General features: G+C 41.4%; 2 protein-coding genes across 2 annotated transcripts; both read left to right on the forward strand.

Annotated features, from left to right (window-relative positions):
* Positions 1-12,866: 12,866 nt before the first annotated feature.
* On the forward strand, positions 12,867-18,825 carry LOC311143130 (protocadherin beta-16-like; the record flags this gene model as incomplete). The annotated part of the gene is made up of 3 exons (XM_084178928.1): positions 12,867-13,341; positions 16,646-18,495; positions 18,763-18,825. The coding sequence occupies 3 exons, from the start codon at positions 12,867-12,869 to the stop codon at positions 18,823-18,825; spliced, it is 2,388 nt and encodes a 795-aa protein (XP_084035054.1).
* Positions 18,826-19,399: 574 nt separating this feature from the next.
* LOC311143131 (protocadherin beta-16-like) lies at positions 19,400-25,500 on the forward strand (the record flags this gene model as incomplete). The annotated part of the gene is made up of 2 exons (XM_084178929.1): positions 19,400-20,261; positions 23,936-25,500. 2 exons carry the CDS (start codon positions 19,400-19,402, stop codon positions 25,498-25,500), a joined length of 2,427 nt encoding a protein of 808 aa, XP_084035055.1.
* Between the last annotated feature and the right edge of the window lie 1,266 nt (positions 25,501-26,766).

Raw genomic sequence — 26,766 nt, forward strand, 5'->3', positions numbered from 1 at the left:
ACTGTGTGGTAATTGGAGATGCAGGATGGAGACTGATATTGACCTCTCTCAACCCCACTGACTCAATCCCAAGGCCAAATTCATCAGATTCGAGAGGACAATGTCACTGTAAGGCCATTTCTAATGCACCACCCCACATGTCAGTTGTTTGTCCTTGAACACACCCACCGAAGATCCCTAAAATGTTCTGTTTTATGGGACGAGAGCCTCCTTTAAAACTGGCCACTTCAGGTATCTTGGGTGTGTTGTTTAAGACTATCTCTAGACCTAGGAAGTATATGACTGATGGAGAAGTTAAAGCATCCAGTGCCTCCTGCTGGTATGCCAAGGCGAATGAGGAGGATGGAGTTCTGGGTGACATTCAGTCAAATTAGCTGCATTAGCCTTTTATCTGTCAATCAATCTGTCCAAATGGGGGTGAGAGGACAGGAGAAAAGCCATCAAGGGAATGGAATGATGGACATCAAAGACATCAGCACTGAAGTCAGTGACTGGTAAGGTGTCAGAGGAGTTTTTGAAACACTCCATCATCAACTTGGGATTTGCAGTCAATTAGCTGCTGTAATACAGTGGAAATGTGGCAGAGAGTGTCAGTGCTCACTAACAAGCTGAAATGAGATGACATGCAATTGAGAGTGTTTACTGTCAGTGCTGATGATTCCGTGTGTTTGTGTGTCAGACCTGGGTTCAAATACAAGTGTATTTGAGTATCTGGTGTTTAAAATACCTTTTTTTCTGTGTATTCAAGTATTTTCAAATACACAGCCCAAAACAAGTACTTTTATTTGAGTATTTGAATGGTTATTTGTAAAATACAAATAGTCTACCCAATTGTATTTGAGAGTATTTTCAAATACTTATTTCAAATACTATTTTCAAATACCTGGGTATTTGAGTCAGTGTATTTGAGTATTTTCAAATACTTTCCAACTGTACTTCAAAATACATTAACATATAAACGTTAACACTAATTATTTTCAAATAAAAGACATCTGAATACTTCCTTCGAATGTATGTGAAGTCATTGAAATATCTGAAATAGTATTTGAACCCAGGTCCGGTGTGTGTATGTGTGTGTGTGTGTGTGTGTGTGTGTGTGTGTGTGTGTGTGTGTGTGTGTGTGTGCTCGCGCGCGCGTGTGCGTGCGTGCACATAATGTGCAACAGACAGAAAAAGAGAGAGGTGTTCATTTTGTTGTCTATGTCCTAATACTGTACTGTATATGCATCAACCCAAATAATGTTACTCCATCAATTCAACAGCATTTAGTCACTTAGCATAAGAACGCCATAACTATAACTCTAAACAAAGCATACCTTTAGAGTAGTCTTCTCACAGCCGAGCTTACCTTTGGATTGAGGAAAACAAATGCTCCCAGAATGCAGCGTCAGGCGGAACCTTTCTCAAGCCGCGGTCAACAGCGCCACGCTGCACTCCATGCAGGAATATCTTGCCTGAACGGATAGTGAGCAGGTAAAGCTTTGTTTGATACAGTTGTATGGCTGTATATCGGCTCATGCAACCATAGTAATAAAAAATATCAGTTATTAACGGTAATTGTTCGTGTCGTCTAATTTTGCTCAGCGGATGTAGTCGAATTAGTAGATAGCGAGACTGTTTCAGGCTTCCAAACAGCATATAAAAGTTTTGTCCATATTATTGCAGCGACCCATTTATAAGCGTGAATAACGACTCTGCCACTCAGGCTTGCTTTTGTGGCATAGTCCGCTGTAGAATATATGCTGGGCTTCGGGCCAAAATGTTGATGGTTCGAGCCTGCCTGTTTCATTACAGTATGTTGACAACTTGAAATGTACATCTTCTAATCTAGGCCAATAAAACAACATGAAAATTACAAAAGAAGGTTGGCTGCTGTTAGCCCAGTATTTCAGCTGTTGCATTCACCAAAACATGCATAGGCTATAGTGATGGGTTACTCACAGTAATGATTTGTCTGTATCACAAGGCCACATAACCTATGTTATGGAGATTGATTTGTGTTTTCTTTAGTGTGTCAACTCACCATGGGAGCTAAACCAAAACAGAATTAGGATTCAGTTAATACAGGAAATGTTACTCTTCAAACCAATTGTGTTATGACCATCAAAGGACATGCTTTACATTAGTGTTGTAAATAGCAGTGCGTAATATAGGTGTGTGAAATATAGTATGCAAAAAAAAAAAAATGTATACACTCACTAACTGTAAGTCGCTCTGAATAAGAGCGTCTGCTAAATGACTAAAATGTAAATGTAAATGTGTGTCAATGAAGAATGAACTGCAATTCAACTCTGATTTTGTGTTGCGTTAATTTAAGATGCATACCAATGTGTTGCTTTTGTCATATCTCGGTGTTAACGTGGTCATCTACTCATCTCATTAGGAATTGTAGGCTATCTTACATAAGTCTGCAAATGCGATGATGCATGGAATGGTTTATTATAAAGGTGAATTTTTATGGTTAAACTTAGCTTCCCCAAACTTGAAACTCACGCGACGCTTATGTGTCTAACTAGCTGGCATGCCTCGAAAAGCAAGCATTAACTAAATATATTGAATTAGACTCACATTCCTTTCAATCTTTTACGCAGATATTAGCAGAGAAACAGAGAAGCATTTTTTTTTTGTGTGTGTGTGTGTGTGTGTGTGTGTGTGTGTGTGTGTGTGTGTGTCAGTCACCAGATCTCAACCCAATTGAACACTTATGGGAGATTCTGGAGCGTCGCCTGAGAGAGTTTTCCACCACCATCAACAAAACACCAAAATATTTAATTTATTGTGGAAGAATGGTATCGCATCCCTCCAATAGAGTTCAGGACACATGTAGAATATATACCAAGGCGCATTGAAGCTGTTCTGGCGCCTCGTGGTGGCCCAACGCCCTATTAACCCTCCCGTTGTCCTAGGGTCAAAATGACCCGCCACTGTGTTGAACCAACTTTATTTAATCTTTATATTTTTGGTGAGAAGGAGGCAGTGATACTTTCTTTAAAGTCTCACTGCCTCCTTCTCACAAATGATCCCAAAAATATAAAAATTAAATAAAGTTGGTTCAACACAGTGGCGGGTCATTTTGACCCTAGGACAACGGGAGGGTTAAGACACCATTTTGGCGTTTCCTTTATTTAGGCAGTTACCAGTTTGTGGCAGTGATATGCCTGGAGAGAGATTCTGGCTGACTTCTTTATGAGATGGGTTGTACAACCTGCTTATCCTAACCAAATTAGATCTGAACATATAGCTGGGGATTATATCACATGCAGCATTAAGGAATTGTGTTTATCTAAGAAATCATGCTTTCGTGTTGTACTGATGCTGTTGTGGTTCTGTTTTTCCCTGTAGCAATATGTTGAAAATGTCACTGCCCGCTGTGTTTACAAGGTCAAACCTTCCTTTCCCTCTATCCGGCACTCGTTCTGCTGCGGCTGTCCAGGGTGCTGAAGTGGTCTCGCTATGCTGCACTGCGAGCGGAGTATTTTCTGACCGGCTGTTTTCTGTTACAAGCTACGGCTAGGGCAAACTAATCTAAGTAATCTACGAATTAGTAGTCCGGTTTCTTCCATTAAAACTTCAGATTGTAAACTACACTCAAAAATAATGGAATAGGCCTCTCTAACTCATTATTCCACCTTTAAAGGCTGCACGGCGACTAGATTCAGTTGTATTGACCATGTAGTCAGAGAATGTACACTAATCGCTCCTGCGTTTTTTCCTGTAGCCTCATGGCGTCGCTCCTCGCCAACTCTATGCTTTGGGTCTTAGAACACTCCCATTTCGTTTTGAGCTACAGTATATGAGCAGAATTTATCCACACAGCCATTTCCTCGCGGAGCATAACGCGGAGTACTGTAAAACAGACCATTGGCCTTTGGGATTTCGTGTAGGTACTGTGCTTATTTACATCATTTTTCATTTTTCAGTGATTGCCATAAGTGAAGATGTCGGTATCTACTACATCATGCGGATCTAAATGGCGTGTGCAGTGTGCTATGTTTTTGCTTGCTATCATGCAGGCCTCTTTTGCGGACATTCGATATTCTGTTCCAGAGGAGACAAAGACAAAACATGTAATCGGGAGCTTAAGTAGTGACCTTCGTTTGGATCTTAAGCGACTGAGGGTTCGGAAGGCCCGAGTTGATTACCAGGGAGAGAAACGGTACTGTGGAGTCGACTTGGACTCCGGAGATCTCATTGTTCTAGAGAGAATCGACAGGGAGACGCTTTGTGAAACTACCGCACCCTGTATCTTGCATTTTGAGTTCATCCTGGAAAATCCTTTGGAGCTGCACAATATTGAGCTGGAAATACAGGACATAAATGACAACGCACCTCTTTTCCCCAAGGATTTAATCAAACTGGAAATAAGCGAATCTGCAACAACAGGCAGTAGATATAAAATAGCTTCTGCTCGCGATTTAGATGTAGGCATTAACTCAGTTCAAAGCTATGTGCTTGGTCAAAATGATTATTTTATTTTAGATGCAAAAATCAGCAAAGAAAGGTATGTTGAAATTGTATTGCAAAATAGTCTCGACCGAGAGAAGGAAGGCGAACATTCTCTAATGCTAACGGCAATTGACGGGGGGAATCCACTTCGGTCTGGTAGTGTTACAATAAATGTTCTCGTAATTGATGTAAATGATAACGGTCCAATATTCTCGCAAGCTCTGTATACGGTAACCGTTTTTGAAAATTCACCACAAGGTACCTCCCTGCTCAAGGTAAGCGCAACTGATAAAGATGAGGGTGCTAATGGTCAAATAACATATTACATTAATCATGCGTCTGAAAACACAAAGCGTTTATTCAATATTGACCAAAACAGTGGGGAGATTACTGCAATTGGCGAGCTTGACCACGAAAAGGCCTCCTCTTATGAAGTGGAGATACAGGCGGAGGATGGCGGGGGGCAGGCTGGACACTGCAAAGTAATTGTTGAAATATCTGACATAAATGACAATGCACCCACAATAACTGTGAAATCAGTCATCAATCCGATTCCAGAGAACATCCCAGTGGGCATTGAAATAGCTGTTATTAATGTAAAGGATCAGGACCATGGAGAGAACAGCAGAGTGAAGTGCTTCATTGCGGAAAACCTACCTTTTAAACTCCAATCCTCAATTAAAAACTACTTTACCTTAATAAGCAGCGAAACCCTGGATCGGGAGCACATATCTGAATATGATGTCATCATAATAGCAACCGATGGAGGAACGCCGTCATTGTCTTCAAGTGTTATTTTGAGTTTCCAAATTTCTGATATAAATGACAACCCACCTGTGTTTGAAGAACAATCCTACAGCGCCTATGTGACTGAAAATAACAAGCCTGGCTCCTCTATGTGTTCTGTTACTGCCAGAGATCCAGACTGGAGACAGAACGGCACAGTAGTTTATTCTCTATTGCCCAGTGAGGTCAACGGTGTTCTGGTTTCCTCATTTCTAACCATCAACGGAGACACGGGGGTGATCCATGCTGCAAGAGCATTTGATTATGAGCAGTTCAGAAGCTTCAAAGTCCACGTTGTAGCCAGAGATAATGGTTCTCCTCCACTCAGCAGTAACGTGACACTGAGTGTCTTCATAACAGATGAAAATGATTACTCCCCCCAGATATTATACCCTGCTCCAGCAGGGAACTCATTGATGACTGAGATGGTCCCCAAAGCTGCTCTGGCAGGGTCCCTGGTTTCCAAGGTGATCGCTGTGGATGCTGACTCAGGACAGAACGCTTGGCTGTCATATCAGATCGTGAAATCGACTGATCCGGGACTTTTCACTATTGGTCTCCACAGCGGAGAGATCAGGGCACAGCGGGACATTTCTGAATCTGACATTATGAAGCAGAACCTTGTTATATTAGTAAAGGATAACGGACGGCCCTCTCTCTCTACAAGTTGTGATGTGTATTTACTCATATCAGATAACTTGGCTGAAGTTCCAGAACTGAAAGACATGGCTTATGAAGATAGTTCCAAACTAACTTCCTATTTGATAATCGCACTGGTCTCTGTCTCCACCTTTTTCCTGACTTTCATTATTCTCATCCTGGCCGTGAGGTTCTGTCGTAGGAGAAAGCCTAGAATGTTGTTTGATGGAGCAGTCGCCATTCCCAGCGGGTATTTCCCTTCCAACTATGCAGAGGTGGATGGAGCTGGAACTCTGCGTAGTTCTTATAATTATGATGCATACATGACAACGGGCTCAGGCACCAGTGACTTCAAGTTTGTCAGATCTTACAATGACAGTACACTGCCTGCTGTTCAGACACTGAGGAAAGAAAGCAAAGATCAAGATTCGTTAGTGGACACCAAGAACTTGAACGAGGTAGGATTGTAAATCGTTTTGCTGGGACTGTATGCTGTCTCTTAATCTGAGCCCAAAAACATGATTGTTTTCTTAGACATGTTACTTACATTTCTTGTGTTTATTGTTTTTAATTGTGCAAACTGTTGAGCAAACTGTATTACCCTGAACCCCCTTTCAATACCGTCGGTCTAAAGCATACAATTTCAGCATGTCGTTTGAAATTCTTCAGAATTGTAGGCCTATTTTCCCCATTATCTCTTTGTATCCCCATAGTTTTCTGTTTGCAGCAGGTCTGTATTAATCATTACATCATCATTGGACTTCTTATAGGCTGAAGAGTATGATTATTAGATCAATTCAGCTTCACATATTGTTAATTTGAGTATGCATATTACAAATTAGCCTACAGCATGGATAGGCCTATGATGTCCTACTCTGGTAATGAAATCGTTCCTCTATTTAGTAAATGTTGATATGTAACACAGTGTGTCGCTGTTGGCTTACAAAAAATGACTGATTGAAACCCACCCACTCCTGCCCCCAATCCGTCGTTATCTTTTGTCTGGTAAATATTTTCTTCCTTAAAGCCTTTCGCGTTGGATACCCTTACCTAGGTAGAGGTCATATTTGCAGACGTTTTTTTATATATATATAGTCTATAGTAAGAGGTTTGGGATCATTTGATTAATCTGAATTGATTATGGAATATAAAAGAGGTTCCATATTGAGGCGAGGGCTATGGACCACCTTTGTCTTCCTATTACTGACAGTCCATCAGTGTGTCGGGGATATTCGCTATTCAATTGCAGAGGAAATGAAACGAGGTTCTGTGGTTGGGAGATTTTCTCAGGATTTGGGAATCGATGTAAAAACACTGTCGACCAGAAGACCAAGGATCGAATTCGAAGGTAGTACACGATACTGCGACATTAACCACCAGACTGGGGATTTGATTGTGAACGAGCGGATGGACAGAGAAGAGCTGTGCGGACAAAGGCCGTCGTGTGCTTTGCATTTTGACTTATTTTTGGAAAATCCTCTAGAGTTGCACCGTGTCACACTTGAAGTCCAAGATGTTAACGATAATTTCCCAACATTTCCCAATGAGGTAATCAAATTAGAGATCAGAGAATCGGCCGACAAAGGAAAGCGATTTTCCATTGATGAGGCCCTCGACACAGATACGGGAGTCAATTCAGTTCAGGGTTATACTCTTTCGGCAAATGAACATTTCACCTTGTATGTTCACACAAGTGCTGATACGAGTAAATATGCAGAGATAGTACTAGAGCATGAACTAGACCGGGAAAAACAGGATGAGCTATCACTTATTCTGACAGCTTATGATGGCGGAAAGCCACAGACATCTGGCACAGTAGTTATACAGGTCCGGGTACTAGATGCTAATGATAATGTCCCTGTTTTTACGCAGTCTATTTATAAGGTGAGTGTGCCTGAAAACGCTCCATTGGGTACTGCGGTGGTCACTGTCAGTGCCAGCGATGCAGATGAAGGGGCGAATGGAGAGGTTACCTATGAATTTAGTCATATTTCTATCAAAACTAAAAATACGTTCTCTATTGATCCAAAAAGTGGAGAGATTAAAATAAAAGCAATGATAGATTTTGAAGATACATCGTCATTTGAGCTGCGGGTTAAAGCTAAAGATGGAGCAGGTCAGGCTGCTTCATGTAAAGTTATTGTTGATGTCGCTGATATTAATGACAACGCCCCAGTCATTCTTATTAAGTCATTCAAATCACCATTCCCAGAAAACTCACCAGCCGGTACAGAGGTTGCCTTAATTTATGTACAGGACAAAGATTCTGAGTCCAACAGCAAAGTAAGATGTTCTATTGAGCAGAACACACCCTTCAAATTGTCCCCATCAATCAAAAACCATGTTTCCCTAATAACTGCTGTGGAACTGGATCGTGAGACACAGTCCGAATACAACATCACTCTTATTGCAACCGATGAAGGATCTCCTCCACTGTCATCTTTTAAAACTATTACGTTAATTGTTTCTGATGTGAATGACAACCCACCAGTTTTTGAAGAACAATCCTACAGCGCCTATGTGACTGAAAATAACAAGCCTGGCTCCTCTATGTGTTCTGTTACTGCCAGAGACCCAGACTGGAGACAGAACGGCACGGTGGTCTATTCTCTATTGCCTAGTGAGGTCAACGGTGTTCCGGTGTCCTCATTTTTATCCATCAACGGAGACACGGGGGTGATCCATGCTGTGAGAGCATTTGATTATGAGCAGTTTAGGAGCTTCAAAGTCCACGTTGTAGCCAGAGATAATGGTTCACCTCCACTCAGCAGTAACGTGACTGTGAGTGTCTTCATAACAGATGAAAATGATAACTCTCCCCAGATATTATACCCTGCTCCAGCAGGGAACTCTTTGATGACTGAGATGGTCCCCAAAGCTGCTCTTGCGGGGTCCCTGGTTTCCAAGGTGATAGCTGTGGATGCTGACTCTGGACAGAACGCTTGGCTGTCATATCAGATCGTAAAATCGACTGATTCGGGACTTTTCACTATTGGTCTCCACAGCGGAGAGATCAGGGTACAGCGGGACTTTTCTGAATCTGACAGTATGAAGCAGAACCTTGTTATATTAGTAAAGGATAACGGACAGCCCTCTCGCTCTACAAGTTGTGATGTGTATTTACTCATATCAGACAACTTGGCTGAAGTTCCAGAACTGAAAGACATGGCTTATGAAGATAGTTCCAAACTAACTTCCTATTTGATCATCGCACTGGTCTCTGTCTCCACCTTTTTCATGACTTTCATTATTCTCATCCTGGCAGTGAGGTTCTGTCGTAGGAGAAAGCCTACAATGCTGTTTGATGGAGCAGTCGCCGTTCCCAGTGCGTTTTTCCCTCCCAACTATGCAGAGGTGGACGGAGCTGGAACTTTGCGTAGTTCTTACAATTATGACGCATATCTGACAACTGGCTCACACACCAGTGACTTCAAGTTTGTCAGATCTTACAATGACAGCACGCTGCCTGCTGATCAGACACTGACAAGATGTCCAGATACATTATTAGAAGGGAGTATCATCGCTCTCAACACTGCAGGAGAGGCGACTGAGGTAAGCCTTACCGTTTGTATGTGAGTTGTTTCATTGTGGGAGAATGGGTTGGGTATGTCGAAAATAAATTCTGGGCCTTAATGGCTTATGCTATCCTATAGAAACAGTAGGCCTATACTTGGTTTAGGTGATGATGACTTCTTAGTAGGCAAAAATGTGGAATTTATTCACTCGTTATTTTGCGTGCTTAGTAGAGTTTAAAATGTGCTAGCTGTTTCTTCTCTTCTCTGTGAGGAGTTATTCACTAGGGGTTTGTATTGATGGAAGCAGTTTGCTCCTAGTTTGTTTGGGCTGTGGTTTCCTATAATTAAAACAAGCAATGGAGTTTCGGTTGCTTTTAGTTGAGTATGCCTGTGATCTTTTCTTCACTGATTTTCTGAGCAAGTTGACAATAAAGCTTGATGGAGATAGGAAAACATGATTTAGCCTACTTTTGAAAAGGAATCAGACGTTTTATAATAAATGAATTGTATTGATCTGGGACGTGGATTTAATGTATTTTGAAACTTGATTATATAGCTTAGGGATGTGTGTTTAGCGTTGTGCATTAACATCCCCATTGCCTGCCGTTTTTCTTGAGGTCGGCTACATTTCAGCACCAGACCAGTGGACAGCAACGTGACATGTATTACTTTACTGAAGTCTAAGGGTAAAAAATTCAACGACAGAATGCGAAAGAATTAGCATTATTTTGATGAGTAATGAAACATCGACTGTGAAATCGACAGTTTTCATGATGATGGTTGAAATATTTTATTATCCAGGAAAAACAATTTTTTGCAACTAATGGCGAATTGTGTGAATATTTAGGCATATTTTGTACGTTTTTCCTAATAGCGTACCTCATCCATATCTTCTCATGATCATGTTACGACGAGTTTACTATTGATTTGTAGCCTATATATTTTATGTTTTAATACGGCCGTCTGCGTTTGGAGAATAGGATACATTCTAAGAAGGAAATATGGAAAACAATGTAGGCCTATGAGCATTGTAAATGCTGTTTTTCTGATAGACTCATGACGTCGCTTTCCACCAGCTAAGTACAGTTAAGTATATACCTCCACCTTTTAGGGCTACATACACCCTATCGCATTACCAGTACTCACTGAAAAGCGGTTAGACATTGTAACCTTTCTTCCTTTTGGCTATTGACTGTAGACTATATTAGGCATAATCTTCAGTAGGGCCATTTTTTGTCAAGCCTAAACTCTCAATTGGCCTTAATTGCTATTAGATATTGAAGATGGGCTACAGAGGCTTTAGGGTTTTTGTATTTGCTTTTTGTCTTGCTTTTTGCCTTTTCATCATACACATCAGCAACGGAGACGTGAGCTAGTCCAGAGCAGATGAAACGCGGATCTGTGATCGGAAATATAGCCAAGGATCTGGGGTTGGATGCTAAGAGACTGTCGGCTCGAAAAGCTCGTTTAGAGGAGGATGGAACTAAACACTATTGTGACATTGTTTTGAATTCGGGAGATCTTGTTGTCACTGAAATAATATACAGGGAGCAGCTCCTCTGTCGGAGGATTTTATGCACCCTAAAATATGAAATGGTTCTGGAGAATCCATTAGAATTGCATCGCATATCTCTTCAGATTCAAGATCTGAATGACAATTCACCCCAGTTTGCAGATGATGTTATCAAACTGGAAATGTTGGAGTCGTCGGTCACGATGCAGATATAGGTCAGAATGCAGTTCAAAGCTTTTCTTTACAAAGGAATGACAATTTTTGTTTAATGTTCAGACTAATCGAGACGGAGGAAAATACGGTGATTTGACATTAGAGAAGGAATTAGATCGAGAACAACAACAGGAGGTGACGTTGTTACTTACTGCGGTTGACGGTGGGACTCCACAGAGATCTGGTACTGTAGTTACACACCTCACTTTTCTAGATGATAACGATAATATCCCAGTATTTAGCCAGGATGTTTACAAGGTCAGTTTGCCTGAACATTTTCCGTTTTGGTACCTTGAGGTAAGACCACTGGATTTAATACTCATTGGAAAGTGGTGGGAATTTTTACCGAGTGGAACACCCCTGGTTGAATGAAAATGAATGAATGTGCAAATGCAATGCATAACAGGACAGCTATGCCGAATAAGCGATTGGGTGTTATTTTTTGGTTAGAATTATACTTAGTTTTTTCACAGTTAGAAATACACATTCAAACATAAGAACCTATTGACTACATCGTGTTCCTATTTAAATGTAGTACTGGGTACTCTTAATTTATTCAGGTTTTCTAGTAGGCTAATATATCGCTGTGTTCACTACACCAATTCTCAAAATGTATCGATTTGTCTTTTTGCATCACCATGTTCGTTCAGTGATTTCTTTTTCGATAGGAGTATCATTTTGGTGGAAGCTTGCTCAGTGTTTGTCTATGGCATCCTGTTTCATATATTTAACAGGCATTGCAATTGTTATTCGTCTTTATGGAAGTCTGTTTGTTGAATTTGGCCAAAGTAATTCTGACATGCAGTAGGCTAAGCGTATTTTCTTATGCTATTTTAGATTAAGTGAATGGAGGATAATGTTGAGTTTTTAATGGAATCCATTTAAAAATGAGAACTTGCCATGACCATATAGATATGTTATTATCAATTTCTGTAATGTCTAATTTCATAATAAATATATTGGTGTAGATTGAGATTTAGGCCTATTGCGTTTTAACGTTCTGAAACATCCCCATTGCTAATTCAGCAACTCTTGATGTCAGCTACGTTTCAGCACCATGCATGTGGACAGCGACTTAACTTTTTCCTTCACTTTAACGTTAGTTTAAATCCTTCCAAACTCAAATGACGAAGGGAAAAATACCACATTTCGGTTTGTTGAGTAAGGACACATAAATAGCTAGTGGAATCCGTGCATTGTATTGGCTAAAAGGACAAAGTTGCGACTAGTGTTAACTCAATGTTTTTTCCTTATGGGACTGTTCTTATTCATGAAAATGAGTTCATACAACATACAAACATTACTTTCCACGTCTTTCTGTATAACTAATTAGTATTTAACTGAGGTCATAGGCTACAGCATCGTTGTATGATAATACAATTATAAGACAGAAGACGACAGGTGTCATTGTGTGCTGTTTTTTTGAATGACTCAGGATGTCGCTGTTCACCAGCTAAGAAAAGTTAGGCAGCCTACACTTCTCAACCCACTAATAGATTACTCAAAGGGCGGATACACCCTATCGCGTCATTATCACTGAGGAGCAGTCGGCAAAAGGATCTAATTTCTTCAGTTTGGTAATTTATCTTAGCTAATATTTGTAGTAGCCTACACTGCATATTTCGTTGCCTTCACCTTCTAATTGGAATATTTTCGTTTGCACATCGAAAATGGGGTACATTGGATTTACAGTTTCAGCTTTTGTCCTCCATCTGGCTTTTGTTCTATCCCTAATACGCATTAGCAATGGCGACATGACCTATTCTATTCCAGAGGAGATGAAACGCGGGTCTGTGATCGGAAATATAGCCAAGGATCTTGGGTTGGATGCTAAGAGTCTGTCGGCTCGAAAAGCTCGTTTAGAAGAGGATGGAACCAAACACTTCTGTGACATTAACCTGAATTCGGGAGATCTTGTTGTCGCTGAAAGAATTGATAGGGAGCAGCTTTGCGGTCCGAGGTATTCATGTGGGCTAAAATATGAAATGGTTCTTGAAAATCCTTTAGAATTGCACCGCATATCTCTTCAGATTCAGGATGTGAACGATAATTCACCACAGTTTGCAGATTATGTTATCAAATTGGAAATAAGGGAGTCAGCTGATAAAGGTGAACGTTTCCCCATTAATGAGGCCCACGATGCAGATATAGGTCAGAATGCAGTTCAAAGCTACTCCTTGCAAAGGAATGACCATTTTGTCTTGAATGTTCATGCTGATCGAGATGGAAGTAAATATGGCGAGTTAGTATTAGAGAAAGAACTGGATAGAGAACAACAGCAAGAGGTGACGTTATTACTAACTGCTGTTGATGGTGGGACTCCACAGAGATCTGGTAGTGTAGTTATACACGTTACTGTGCTGGATGCTAACGATAATATTCCAGTATTTAGCCATGATGTGTATAAGGTCAGTCTACCAGAAAATTCTCCGTTAGGTACGGTAGTAGCAACAGTCCGCGCAACTGATGTAGACGAGGGAGCAAATGGTGATGTCATATATGATCTAGGTCGAGTTTCTGATGAGTTGAATAATTTGTTTCACCTCGATTGTAAAACTGGGGTTATAAATCTGGCTGGACCGATTGATTATGAAGAGCAGCCCATTTATGAGCTGCGCGTCCTCGCCAAAGATGGTGCAGGGTTGGTTTCATACACAAAAGTAATGATAGATATTACTGACGTAAACGATAACGCACCAGTGATATTAATAAAAACTCGGACAAATCCAATTCCCGAAAATGTGTTACCTGGCACAGAGGTGGGCATCATTAATGTACAGGATAAAGACTCTGGGGGAAATAGACAGGCCCGCTGCACCATTCAACAAAATGTTCCATTCAAATTAAACCCCTCAATCAAAAACTATTATTCTCTGGTAACAACTAGTGAACTAGACCGTGAGATGATATCAGATTATAACATAACTATCACTGCCACTGACGAGGGGTCTCCACCTTTATCCTCCTCAAAGACTGTTCATTTATCTGTGTCAGACGTGAATGACAACCATCCTGTGTTTGAAGAACAATCCTACAGCTCCTATGTGACTGAAAATAACAAGCCTGGCGCCTCTATGTCTTCTGTTACCGCCAGAGACCCAGACTGGAGACAGAACGGCACGGTGGTCTATTCTCTATTGCCCAGTGAGGTCAACGGTGTTCCGGTGTCCTCATTTTTATCCATCAACGGAGACACGGGGGTGATCCATGCTGTGAGAGCATTTGATTATGAGCAGTTTAGGAGCTTCAAAGTCCACGTTGTAGCCAGAGACAATGGTTCTCCTCCACTCAGCAGTAACGTGACTGTGAGTGTCTTCATAACAGATGAGAATGATAACTCTCCCCAGATATTATACCCTGCTCCACCAGGAAACTCCTTGATGACTGAGATTGTCCCCAAAGCTGCTCTGGCGGGTTCCCTGGTTTCCAAGGTGATAGCTGTGGATGCTGACTCTGGACAGAATGCGTGGCTTTCATATCACATCGTGAAATCGACTGATCCGGGACTTTTCACTATTGGTCTTCACAGCGGAGAGATCAGGGCCCAGCGGGACTTTTCAGAATCTGACAGTATGAAGCAGAACCTTGTTGTATCAGTGAAAGATAACGGACAGCCCTCACTCTCAACAAACTGTGATGTATATTTACTCATATCAGACAACTTGGCTGAAGTTCCAGAACTGAAAGACATGGCTCATGAGGACAGTTCCAATCTGACTAACTATTTGATCATCGCACTGGTCTCTGTGTCCACCTTTTTCCTGACTTTCATTATTCTCATCCTGGCGGTGAGGTTCTGTCGTAGGAGAAAGCCTAGAATGTTGTTTGATGGAGCAGTTGCCATTCCCAGCGGGTATTTCCCTCCCAACTATGCAGAGGTGGATGCAGCTGGAACGTTACGTAGGTCGTACAATTATGAACCATACCTGACAACAGGCTCACGCACCAGTGACTTCAAGTTTGCAAGATCTTACAATGACAACACGCTGCCTGCTGACCGGACACTTAAGAAGAATCTAAATGAACCTTTTGGAGAAAATATAATCACGTTCAACACCTTGGGGCAGTCTGAGGTGAGATTTCATAGCTTTGACATTGTGATAAACGAAAATGCTTTATTTATTTATTTAGCAGTTTTGCATAGTCCATCATATGAAACTATAGGTAGCTTACTGAATTGTGTGTTAGGCTAATATTATTACAACAGTTTGTCTCCTGTACTCTTTCAGTCATTTGATTCAGTCCCATGTTTTATAACTGATGATCTCTGAGGATGTATTTATTTTCCCATCTTGATCCCATTTTAATGTGACTTAGTAAAACACGCAGGTCTGTTTCAGCACCACGGACAGCGCCCCTTTCCGCACTCAGTCTGGCTCTACTTCAAAAACTGCAATGGGTAGAGACGTGCAATATCTTTGAAAGAAATGCCTGATTTTAAAAGGACATTTTTCCAGTGATTATATTTGGAATTACTTTATGGGCATGATCTTTTGAAGGCTACATGGACAGGCTACTTTTCCCATTGATCATTCGATTGAGATGTTGACTCACATGGGCTGTAACACAAAAAAGGGAGTTCAGGTCTTCACAATCTTGAATTTTGAAATAGTCTACCTCTGTTGATATGAATGCTCACATTATGTATCTATAAAAACAATTAAACCCGGCATGTTTTCCTATGCGTGGCAGACTCTCCATTCAATTGGTGAGAGCATTGCAAACTATTTTATGCAGTTTAATGAAACTACACGGAGTGTCGCTATTCACCAGCAGAAGCTTCAACATGAATCTCTCCACCCATTCTTGACATTTCCAGGGAGGGAGGAGACCTCATTATTGCAATGTAAAAGTCGCATGCTTAACATTTTAACGTGGTGCATTTTGATCTACTGGTTGTAAACGTTTCTTCGGTTGAATAGCACTGTATTTTACCACAATATTTGGCCTATTTGGAATTAGCTGTGTTATCTGAAAATGGAATTTAAGGGATTTTCGTTCTCTGCCTCATTGTTCGCCCTGGCTTTGTTTCTTTTCCTGCTGCACACCAACTATGGAGACGTGACCTATTCTGTTCTGGAGGAGATGAAACGCGGATCTGTTGTAGGAAATATAGCCAAGGATCTGGGACTGGATGCAAAACGACTTATGTATCGGAAAGCTCGTTTAGATGTTCAAGGTAGCAGCAAGCGCTATTGTGAAATCAATCTCAGTACTGGCGATTTGGTCGTCGCTGAAATAATAGACAGGGAGCAGCTTTGTGGTAGGAGGATTTCATGCACCCTAAAATACGAAATGGTTCTGGAGAATCCTTTAGAATTACATAACATAATCTTACAGGTACAAGATATTAATGACAATAGCCCACTATTTGGGGAAGATATCATTAAGTTTGATATCAGAGAGTCAGCAGTCAAAGGCGCTCGCTTTTCGGTGAATCAGGCTCATGATGCAGATATAGGACTGAACGCTGTTCAAAGCTACACACTACAAAGGAACGACCATTTTAGTTTGGCTGTTCATACCAACCCAGGCGCTGAAAAGTATGGTGAGTTGGTGTTAGACACAGAGTTAGATAGAGAACAAAAGCAGGAGGTGACGTTATTACTTACTGCTGTTGATGGTGGGACTCCACAGAGATCTGGTACTGTAGTTATACACGTTACTGTGCTGGATGCTAACGATAATAAACCAGTGTTCAGCCAGAATGTCTATAAGGTCAGTGTACCTGAAAATTCCCCAATAGAGTCAATAGTTGTTACTGTGACGGCAACAGATGCAGACGAGGGGGCAAATGGAGAGGTGACGTACGCATTTGGCCCGATCTCAGAAGAATTAAATAAATTGTTTTCTCTTGACCCTAAAACGGGAATTATCAGAATAGCAGGACAGATGGATTTTGAAGAAGAATCAATTCATGAATTGCGTATCCAAGCCAAAGATAGCTCGGGATTGACTTCCTTTGCCAAAATATTCATAGAAATTACAGATGTTAATGACAATGCCCCAGTGATATCTCTTAAATCTTTGACCAATCCCATCCCAGAGAATGTGTTAGCTGGCACAGAGGTGGGCATCATTAATGTACAGGATAAAGACTCTGGGGGAAATAGACAGGTCCGCTGCACCATTCAACAAAATGTTCCATTCAAATTAAACCCCTCAATCAAAAACTATTATTCTCTGGTAACAACTAGTGAACTAGACCGTGAGATGATATCAGATTATAACATAACTATCACTGCCACTGACGAGGGGTCTCCACCTTTATCCTCCTCAAAGACTGTTCATTTATCTGTGTCAGACGTGAATGACAACCATCCTGTGTTTGAAGAACAATCCTACAGCTCCTATATGACTGAAAATAACAAGCCTGGCTCCTCTATGTGTTCTGTTACCGCCAGAGACCCAGACTGGAGACAGAACGGCACAGTGGTCTATTCTCTATTGCCCAGTGAGGTCAACGGTGTTCCGGTGTCCTCATTTTTATCCATCAACGGAGACACGGGGGTGATCCATGCTGTGAGAGCATTTGATTATGAGCAGTTTAGGAGCTTCAAAGTCCACGTTGTAGCCAGAGACAATAGTTCTCCTCCACTCAGCAGTAACGTGGCAGTGAGTGTCTTCATAACAGATGAGAATGATAACTCTCCCCAGATATTATACCCTGCTCCAGCAGGAAACTCCTTGATGACTGAGATTGTCCCCAAAGCTGCTCTGGCGGGTTCCCTGGTTTCCAAGGTGATTGCTGTGGATGCTGACTCTGGACAGAATGCGTGGCTTTCATATCACGTCGTGAAATCGACTGATCCGGGACTTTTCACTATTGGTCTTCACAGCGGAGAGATCAGGGCCCAGCGGGACTTTTCAGAATCTGACAGTATGAAGCAGAACCTTGTTGTATCAGTGAAAGATAACGGACAGCCCTCTCTCTCTACAAACTGTGATGTATATTTACTCATATCAGACAATTTGGCTGAAGTTCCAGAACTGAATGACATGGCTCATGAGGACAGTTCCAATCTGACTAACTACTTGATCATCGCACTGGTCTCTGTCTCCACCTTTTTCCTGACTTTCATTATTCTCATCCTGGCGGTGAGGTTCTGTCGTAGGAGAAAGCCTAGAATGTTGTTTGATGGAGCAGTCACCATTCCCAGCGGGTATTTCCCTCCCAACTATGCAGAGGTGGATGCAGCTGGAACGTTACGTAGGTCGTACAATTATGAACCATACCTGACAACAGGCTCACGCACCAGTGACTTCAAGTTTGCAAGATCTTACAATGACAACACGCTGCCTTCTGACCAGACACTTAAGAAGAATCTAAATGAACCTTTTGGAGAAAATATAATCACGTTCAACACCTTGGGGCAGTCTGAGGTGAGATTTCATAGCTTTGACATTGTGATAAACGAAAATGCTTTATTTATTTATTTAGCAGTTTTGCATAGTCCATCATATGAAACTATAGGTAGCTTACTGAATTGTGTGTTAGGCTAATATTATTACAACAGTTTGTCTCCTGTACTCTTTCAGTCATTTGATTCAGTCCCATGTTTTATAACTGATGATCTCTGAGGATGTATTTATTTTCCCATCTTGATCCCATTTTAATGTGACTTAGTAAAACACGCAGGTCTGTTTCAGCACCACGGACAGCGCCCCTTTCCGCACTCAGTCTGGCTCTACTTCAAAAACTGCAATGGGTAGAGACGTGAAATATCTTTGAAAGAAATGCCTGATTTTAAAAGGACATTTTTCCAGTGATTATATTTGGAATTACTTTATGGGCATGATCTTTTGAAGGCTACATGGACAGGCTACTTTTCCCATTGATCATTCGATTGAGATGTTGACTCACATGGGCTGTAACACAAAAAAGGGAGTTCAGGTCTTCACAATCTTGAATTTTGAAATAGTCTACCTCTGTTGATATGAATGCTCACATTATGTATCTATAAAAACAATTAAACCCGGCATGTTTTCCTATGCGTGGCAGACTCTCCATTCAATTGGTGAGAGCATTGCAAACTATTTTATGCAGTTTAATGAAACTACACGGAGTGTCGCTATTCACCAGCAGAAGCTTCAACATGAATCTCTCCACCCATTCTTGACATTTCCAGGGAGGGAGGAGACCTCATTATTGCAATGTAAAAGTCGCATGCTTAACATTTTAACGTGGTGCATTTTGATCTACTGGTTGTAAACGTTTCTTCGGTTGAATAGCACTGTATTTTACCACAATATTTGGCCTATTTGGAATTAGCTGTGTTATCTGAAAATGGAATTTAAGGGATTTTCGTTCTCTGCCTCATTGTTCGCCCTGGCTTTGTTTCTTTTCCTGCTGCACACCAACTATGGAGACGTGACCTATTCTGTTCTGGAGGAGATGAAACGCGGATCTGTTGTAGGAAATATAGCCAAGGATCTGGGACTGGATGCAAAACGACTTATGTATCGGAAAGCTCGTTTAGATGTTCAAGGTAGCAGCAAGCGCTATTGTGAAATCAATCTCAGTACTGGCGATTTGGTCGTCGCTGAAATAATAGACAGGGAGCAGCTTTGTGGTAGGAGGATTTCATGCACCCTAAAATACGAAATGGTTCTGGAGAATCCTTTAGAATTACATAACATAATCTTACAGGTACAAGATATTAATGACAATAGCCCACTATTTAGGGAAGATATCATTAAGTTTGATATCAGAGAGTCAGCAGTCAAAGGTGCTCGCTTTTCGGTGAATCAGGCTCATGATGCAGATATAGGACTGAACGCTGTTCAAAGCTACACACTACAAAGGAACGACCATTTTAGTTTGGCTGTTCATACCAACCCAGGCGCTGAAAAGTATGGTGAGTTGGTGTTAGACACAGAGTTAGATAGAGAACAAAAGCAGGAGGTGACGTTATTACTTACTGCGGTTGACGGTGGGACTCCACAGAGATCTGGTACTGTAGTTATACACGTTACTGTGTTGGATGCTAACGATAATAAACCAGTGTTCAGCCAGAATATCTATAAGGTCAGTGTACCTGAAAATTCCCCAATAGAGTCATTAGTTGTTACTGTGACGGCAACAGATGCAGACGAGGGGGCAAATGGAGAGGTGACGTACGCATTTGGCCCGATCTCAGAAGAATTAAATTAATTGTTTTCTCTTGACCCTAAAACGGGAATTATCAGAATAGCAGGACAGATGGATTTTGAAGAATAATCAATTCATGATTTGCGTATCCAAGCCAAAGATAGCTCGGGATTGACTTCCTTTGCCAAAATATTCATAGAAATTACAGATGTTAATGACAATGCCCAAGTGATATCTCTTAAATCTTTGACCAATGCCATCCAAGAGAATGTGTTAGCTGGCACAGAGGTCGGCATCATTAATGCACAGGATAAAGACTCTGGGGGAAATAGACAGGTCCGCTGCTCCATTCAACAAAATATTCCTTTCAAACTAAATCCCTCAATCAAAAACTATTATTCTCTGGTAACAACTAGTGAACTAGACCGTGAGATGATATCAGATTATGACATAACTATCACTACCACTGACGAGGGTTCTCCACCTTTATCCTCCTCAAAGACTATTCATTTATATGTGTCAGACGTGAATGACAACCCTCCTGTGTTTGAAGAACAATCCTACAGCGCCTATGTGACTGAAAATAACAAGCCTGGCTCCTCTATGTGTTCTGTTACTGACAGAGACCCAGACTGGAGACAGAATGGCACAGTGGTCTATTCTCTATTGCCCAGTGAGGTCAACGGTGTTCCGGTGTCCTCATTTTTATCCATCAACGGAGACACAGGGGTGATCCATGCTGTGAGAGCATTTGATTATGAGCAGTTTAGGGGCTTCAAAGTCCACATTGTAGCGAGAGACAATGGTTAACCTCCACTCAGCAAGGCACTGCAGCGCAGTGTAAGCTGTGTCACTAGAGATCCTGGTTCGAATCCAGGCTCTGTCGTAACCGGCCGCGACCGGGAGACCAATGGGGCGGCGCACAATTGGCCCAGTGTCGTCCAGGGTAGGGGAGGGAATGGCCGGCAGGGGTGTAGCTCAGTTGGTAGAGCATGGCGTTTGCAATGCCAGGGTTGTGGGTTTGATTCCCACGGGGGACCAGTATAAAAAAATAATGTATGCACTCACTAACTGTAAGTCGCTCTGGATAAGAGCGTCTGCTAAATGACTAAAATGTAAATGTAAATGCAGTAACGTGGCAGTGAGTGTCTTCATAACAGATGAGAATGATAACTCTCCCCAGATATTATACCCTGCTCCACCAGGAAACTCCTTGATGACTGAGATTGTCCCCAAAGCTGCTCTGGCAGGCTCCTTGGTTTCCAAGGTGATAGCTGTGGATGCTGACTCTGGACAGAATGCGTGGCTTTCATATGACATCGTGAAATCGACTGATCCGGGACTTTTCACTATTGGTCTCCACAGCGGAGAGATCAGGGCACAGCGGGACATTTCTGAATCTGACAGTATGAAGCAGAACCTTGTTATATCAGTGACAGATAACGGACAGCCCTCTCTCTCTACAACCTGTGATGTATATTTACTCATATCAGACAACTTGGCTGAAGTTCCAGAACTGAAAGACATTACTTATGAGGACAGTTCCAAATGGACTAAATTTTTAATAATCGCACTAGTCTCTGTTTCCACCTTTTTCCTGACTTTCATTATTCTCATCTTGGCCATGAGGTTCTGCAGTAGGAGAAAGCCTACGATGTTGTTTGATGGAGCAGTCGCCGTTCCCAGTGCCTATTTCCCTCCCAACTATGCAGAGGTGGATGGAGCTGGAACACTCCGTAGTTCTTACAACTATGATGCATACCTGACAACGGGCTCACGCTCAAGTGACTTCAAGTTTGTCAGATCTTATCATGACAGCACGCTGCCTGCTGATCAGACACTGAAGAGAAGCACAACTAAGTTATTAGAAGGAACTATCGTCACTCTCAACACTACTGAGGAGTCTATTGAGGTAAGACAGGACTAAGAGGAGATACCGCTTTTCATTGTGTGTGAATGCATTGGATGATATGATATCAGAATAGCTTTCCTAGTGTGTTAGTGGTCTTTTCCTTTACTGCTTCTTTATCCTATTGATGATGAGGTGTTATGTAATGACATCAATATTCACTTTTTAATGCCTTTTCAGAAGGGATATTCTTTCAATTTCGTTGTTGGTGTGTATAAAGTTAGGGATGCTATCCCAATCATGGAGTGTCTTTTCATTTTCCTTTCTGTAGTATCCCCATTGCCTACTACATTCTTCTTTAAGTACATAGGCTACATTTCCACATTTCAGCACCTGGTCAGTGGACAGCGACGTAACCATCACTTTACCTTAGAGTTTAGTGGACATATTGCTGGGTTTGATAAATAATATGGATTATGCATCGTTGAATATTATTTGGACCGTTGATACAGCTTATCTGTTTTTTTTTTTGTTGTTGTTGTTGTTATTCGGCAATCCATGAACAGTCAAACAGTGGCAAAAGTATGGAAATATTGAATGTACTTTTCCTATCTTCTAATTTATGATTACATAACGAGTTGATTACTCACAACTATTGGTTTTCCTCTCTTCTCTTGCCAACCTATATGAAACGTTCATCCAACGTCGCGCAACATAAGGATGGGGGGAAATATTGACCAATATATATAATGACGTGGGCCTGTGTGTATTGTGATTGCTGTTTTCTGTAAGAACTCAGGATGTCGCTGTTTACCATAAGGAGAATTACAGGCACTTCTCCACCCACTATTGGATGATTCAAAGGAGTAATAGGCTATATTGCATCACTTTCACCGAAGAGCAGTCGGATAACATTCGTTTTGATATTCCTTTTGAGAGGCTAATATTGTACTCTTACGTTGCAGTATCATTTCGACTAGTATTGAACTCTTATGTTGACACTTGGTTTTAATCATCCAGAATGGGGTACACAGGATTTTCGTTTTTTACGTTTTTGTTCCGCCTGGCTTTTTTTCATTGCCTGATGCGCATCAGCAACGGAGAATTTAGCTATTCTATTCCAGAGGAGATGAAACGCGGATCTGTGATCGGACATCTAGTTAAGGATCTGGGGCTGGATGCTAAGAGATTTTCAGGTCGTAAAGCTCGTTTGGATATGGATGGAAGTCGTCAACGTTACTGTGACATTAATCTGAATACTGGAGATTTAGTTGTGGCTGAAACAATAGACAGGGAGGAGCTGTGTGGACCGAAGGAGTCATGTTCTTTAAAATACGAGCTTGTGCTGGAAAAACCTCTGGAATTACATCGCATAACTGTACAAATACAAGATATAAATGACAATTCACCACGGTTTCCCAATGCACGTATTGATCTAGAAATTCAGGAATCTGCTGACAAAGGCGCACGATACCCCTTGGATGAGCCTCATGACTCTGACATAGGATTAAATGGTATACAAAGCTATTCACTGGAAAGGAATGCCTATTTTAATTTGGACGTTCAAACGAGCTCAGACGGAGGAAAATATGGCGAGTTAGTGTTAGAAAAAGAGCTAGATCGAGAACAACAACAAGAGGTGACGTTATTACTTACCGCGGTTGATGGTGGGACTCCACATAGATCTGGTACTGTAGTTATACACGTTACTGTGCTGGATGCTAACGATAATATTCCAGTGTTTAGCCAGACAGTGTATAAAGTAAGTTTGCCTGAAAATTGTCCAACAGGGACTGTTGTAGTTGCAGTTAGTGCTACTGATGAAGACGAAGGAGCAAATGGAGAAGTATCTTATGAGTTCAATCGTATTTCCGATAAAGCAGCTAAACTGTTTTCCATCGACAAAAAGACTGGCGAGATTAAAGTGCAGGGTCCCATAGATTATGAAGAAAATACCGAATACGAAGTGCGTGTCCAGGCAAAAGATGGGTCTGGCTTAGCTGGCAATGCAAAAGTAATGATAGAAATCACCGACCTAAATGACAACACACCGGTGATATTGATCAAATCCTTTAACAATCCCATCCCTGAGAATGTGTTACCTGGTACAGAGGTGGGGATCATAAATGTACAAGATGAAGATTCAGAGGGAAATAGACAGGTTCGCTGCTCCATTCAACAAAATGTTCCTTTCAAAATAAATCCCTCAATCAAAAACTATTATTCTCTGATAACAACAGGTGAACTAGACCGTGAGATAATATTAGATTATAACATAACTATCACTGCCACTGACGAGGGGTCTCCACCTTTATCCTCCTCAAAGACTATTCATGTATCTGTGTCAGACGTGAATGACAATCCACCTGTGTTTGAAGAACAATCCTACGGCGCCTATGTGACTGAAAATTACAAGCCTGGCTCCTCAATGTGTTCTGTTACTGCCAGAGACCCAGACTGGAGACAGAACGGCACAGTGGTCTATTCTCTATTGCCCAGTGAGGTCAACGGTGTTCCGGTGTCCTCATTTTTATCCATCAACGGAGACACGGGGGTGATCCATGCTGTGAGAGCATTTGATTATGAGCAGTTTAGGAGTTTCAAAGTCCACGTTGTAGCCAGAGACAATGGTTCTCCCCCACTCAGCAGTAACGTGACAGTGAGTGTCTTCATAACAGATGAAAATGATAACTCTCCCCAGATATTATACCCTGATCCAGCAGGAAACTCCTTGATGACTGAGATGGTCCCCAAAGTTGATCTGGCGGGGTCCCTGGTTTCCAAGGTGATAGCTGTGGATGCTGACTTTGGACAGAATGCGTGGCTTTCATATCAGATTGTGAAATCGACTGATCCGGGACTTTTTACTATTGGTCTCCACAGTGGAGAGATCAGGCTACAGAGGGACATTTCTGAATCTGACAGTATGAAGCAGAACCTTGTTATATCAGTGAAAGATAACGGACAGCCCTCTCTCTCTACAACCTGTAAAGTGTATTTACTCATTTCAGACAACTTGGCTGAAGTTCCAGAGTTAAAAGACATTACTTATGAGGACAGTTCCAAACTGACTAACTTTTTGGTCATCGCACTAGTCTCTGTTTCCACCTTTTTCCTGACTTTCATTATTGTCATCTTGGCCATGAGGTTCTGCAGTAGGAGAAAGCCTACGATGTTGTTTGATGGAGCAGTCGCCGTTCCCAGCGCGTATTTCCCTTCCAACTATGCAGAGGTGGACGGAGCTGGAACGCTGCGTAGTTCTTGCAATTATGACGCATACCTGACAACGGGCTCACGCACCAGTGACTTCAAGTTTGCCAGATCTTATAATGACAGCACGCTGCTGGCTGATCAGACACTGAAGAAGAATCTAAATGAACCTTTTGGAGAAAACATAATCACGTTCAACACCGTGGGGGAGTGTGAGGTGAGATTTCATAGGTTGTGAAAAACTGAAATGCTTTTGATCCGTTTGTGCATATATGAAGTTGTAAAACTAACCATGTGCATAGCCTACTCTATGAACCTTTGTAACTATCGTTGCGCATACTCTATGAAGCTATGTAACTATCGTTGTGCATACTCTATGAAGCTATGTAACTATCGTTGTGCATACTCTATGAAGCTATGTAACTATCGTTGTGCATATTCTATTAAGCTATGTAACTATCGTTGTGCATACTCTATGAAGCTATGTAACTATCGTTGTGCATACTCTATGAAGCTATGTAACTATCGTTGTGCATACTCTCTGAACCTTTGTAGCTATCGTTGTGCATACTCTATGAAGCTATGTAACTATCCGTTGCATGCTGATCTGGTAGTGCTCCTTTCATAGTTTAAATTGTCATTATGTAGCCCATTCATTCCTCTTCCCCACCGTTCTTGCAAGGATGTATATAATCTCAAAATGGCTTCTCACTAATTTATTCATTGCCATTTTGTCACTAATATTCTGAGAATGTTTTCATACCCACAACGATCTGATATCAATATGACCCAGTAGCCTACAACACAGGTAGGCCACTTTCAGCTCCATTGACAGCACCCCTTATGGTATTTTGTCTGTCTCCACACTGCAAACAAAAACTGCAACAAGTGGAGGGCGTGAGATATGTTTGAAATAATCAGTTAGTTTTTAATGCATACTTTTTTCTAGTGATGAAATTTGGAAATAACTTGTGGTTTTTATCATTTGAAGGTTTGGGTTTTCTTATCGTTGTTTATCAGACTTAACAGTATTTCATTCGATTGAAATTTTGTTTACTCATATGGGCTCAGCTGGGACGGAAGAGGTTCGTTGAACATTCTTTTTTCACAAACATGCATTTCAAATGTTTTTTTGTTGTTGACTTAATGGCATATTCTTTATCTTTGAAAACGATTTACCCCTGCATATCTTTGTTTTAGTGTTCGTGACAGCCTCTCCTCCATACAGTTGGTTGTAGAGTTAAACGCCAACACGAGTAGAAATCCACGTTTTCGAACTGAAAGACTATGGCCAAATCTTACCCATGATGTTGCACAACGATTTAAGTCAGTAACTAATCGTTTTAGTCAAAGTTGGTTGTATTTGGGTAGGCTTGAAGGGACAAATCCGTGTCAATGCGGTATTTTCCTATGATATGACATACAAATAATTCTCAGCCTATGTTTCATTTCTTGGCTGGGTTTTATTTGAATGTTACATTCCACCAGCATGGCATTGTTTATT

Source organism: Coregonus lavaretus, assembly GCF_964263955.1.
Source record: "Coregonus lavaretus genome assembly, chromosome: 15".
Classification (NCBI taxonomy): Eukaryota; Metazoa; Chordata; class Actinopteri; order Salmoniformes; family Salmonidae; genus Coregonus; species Coregonus lavaretus.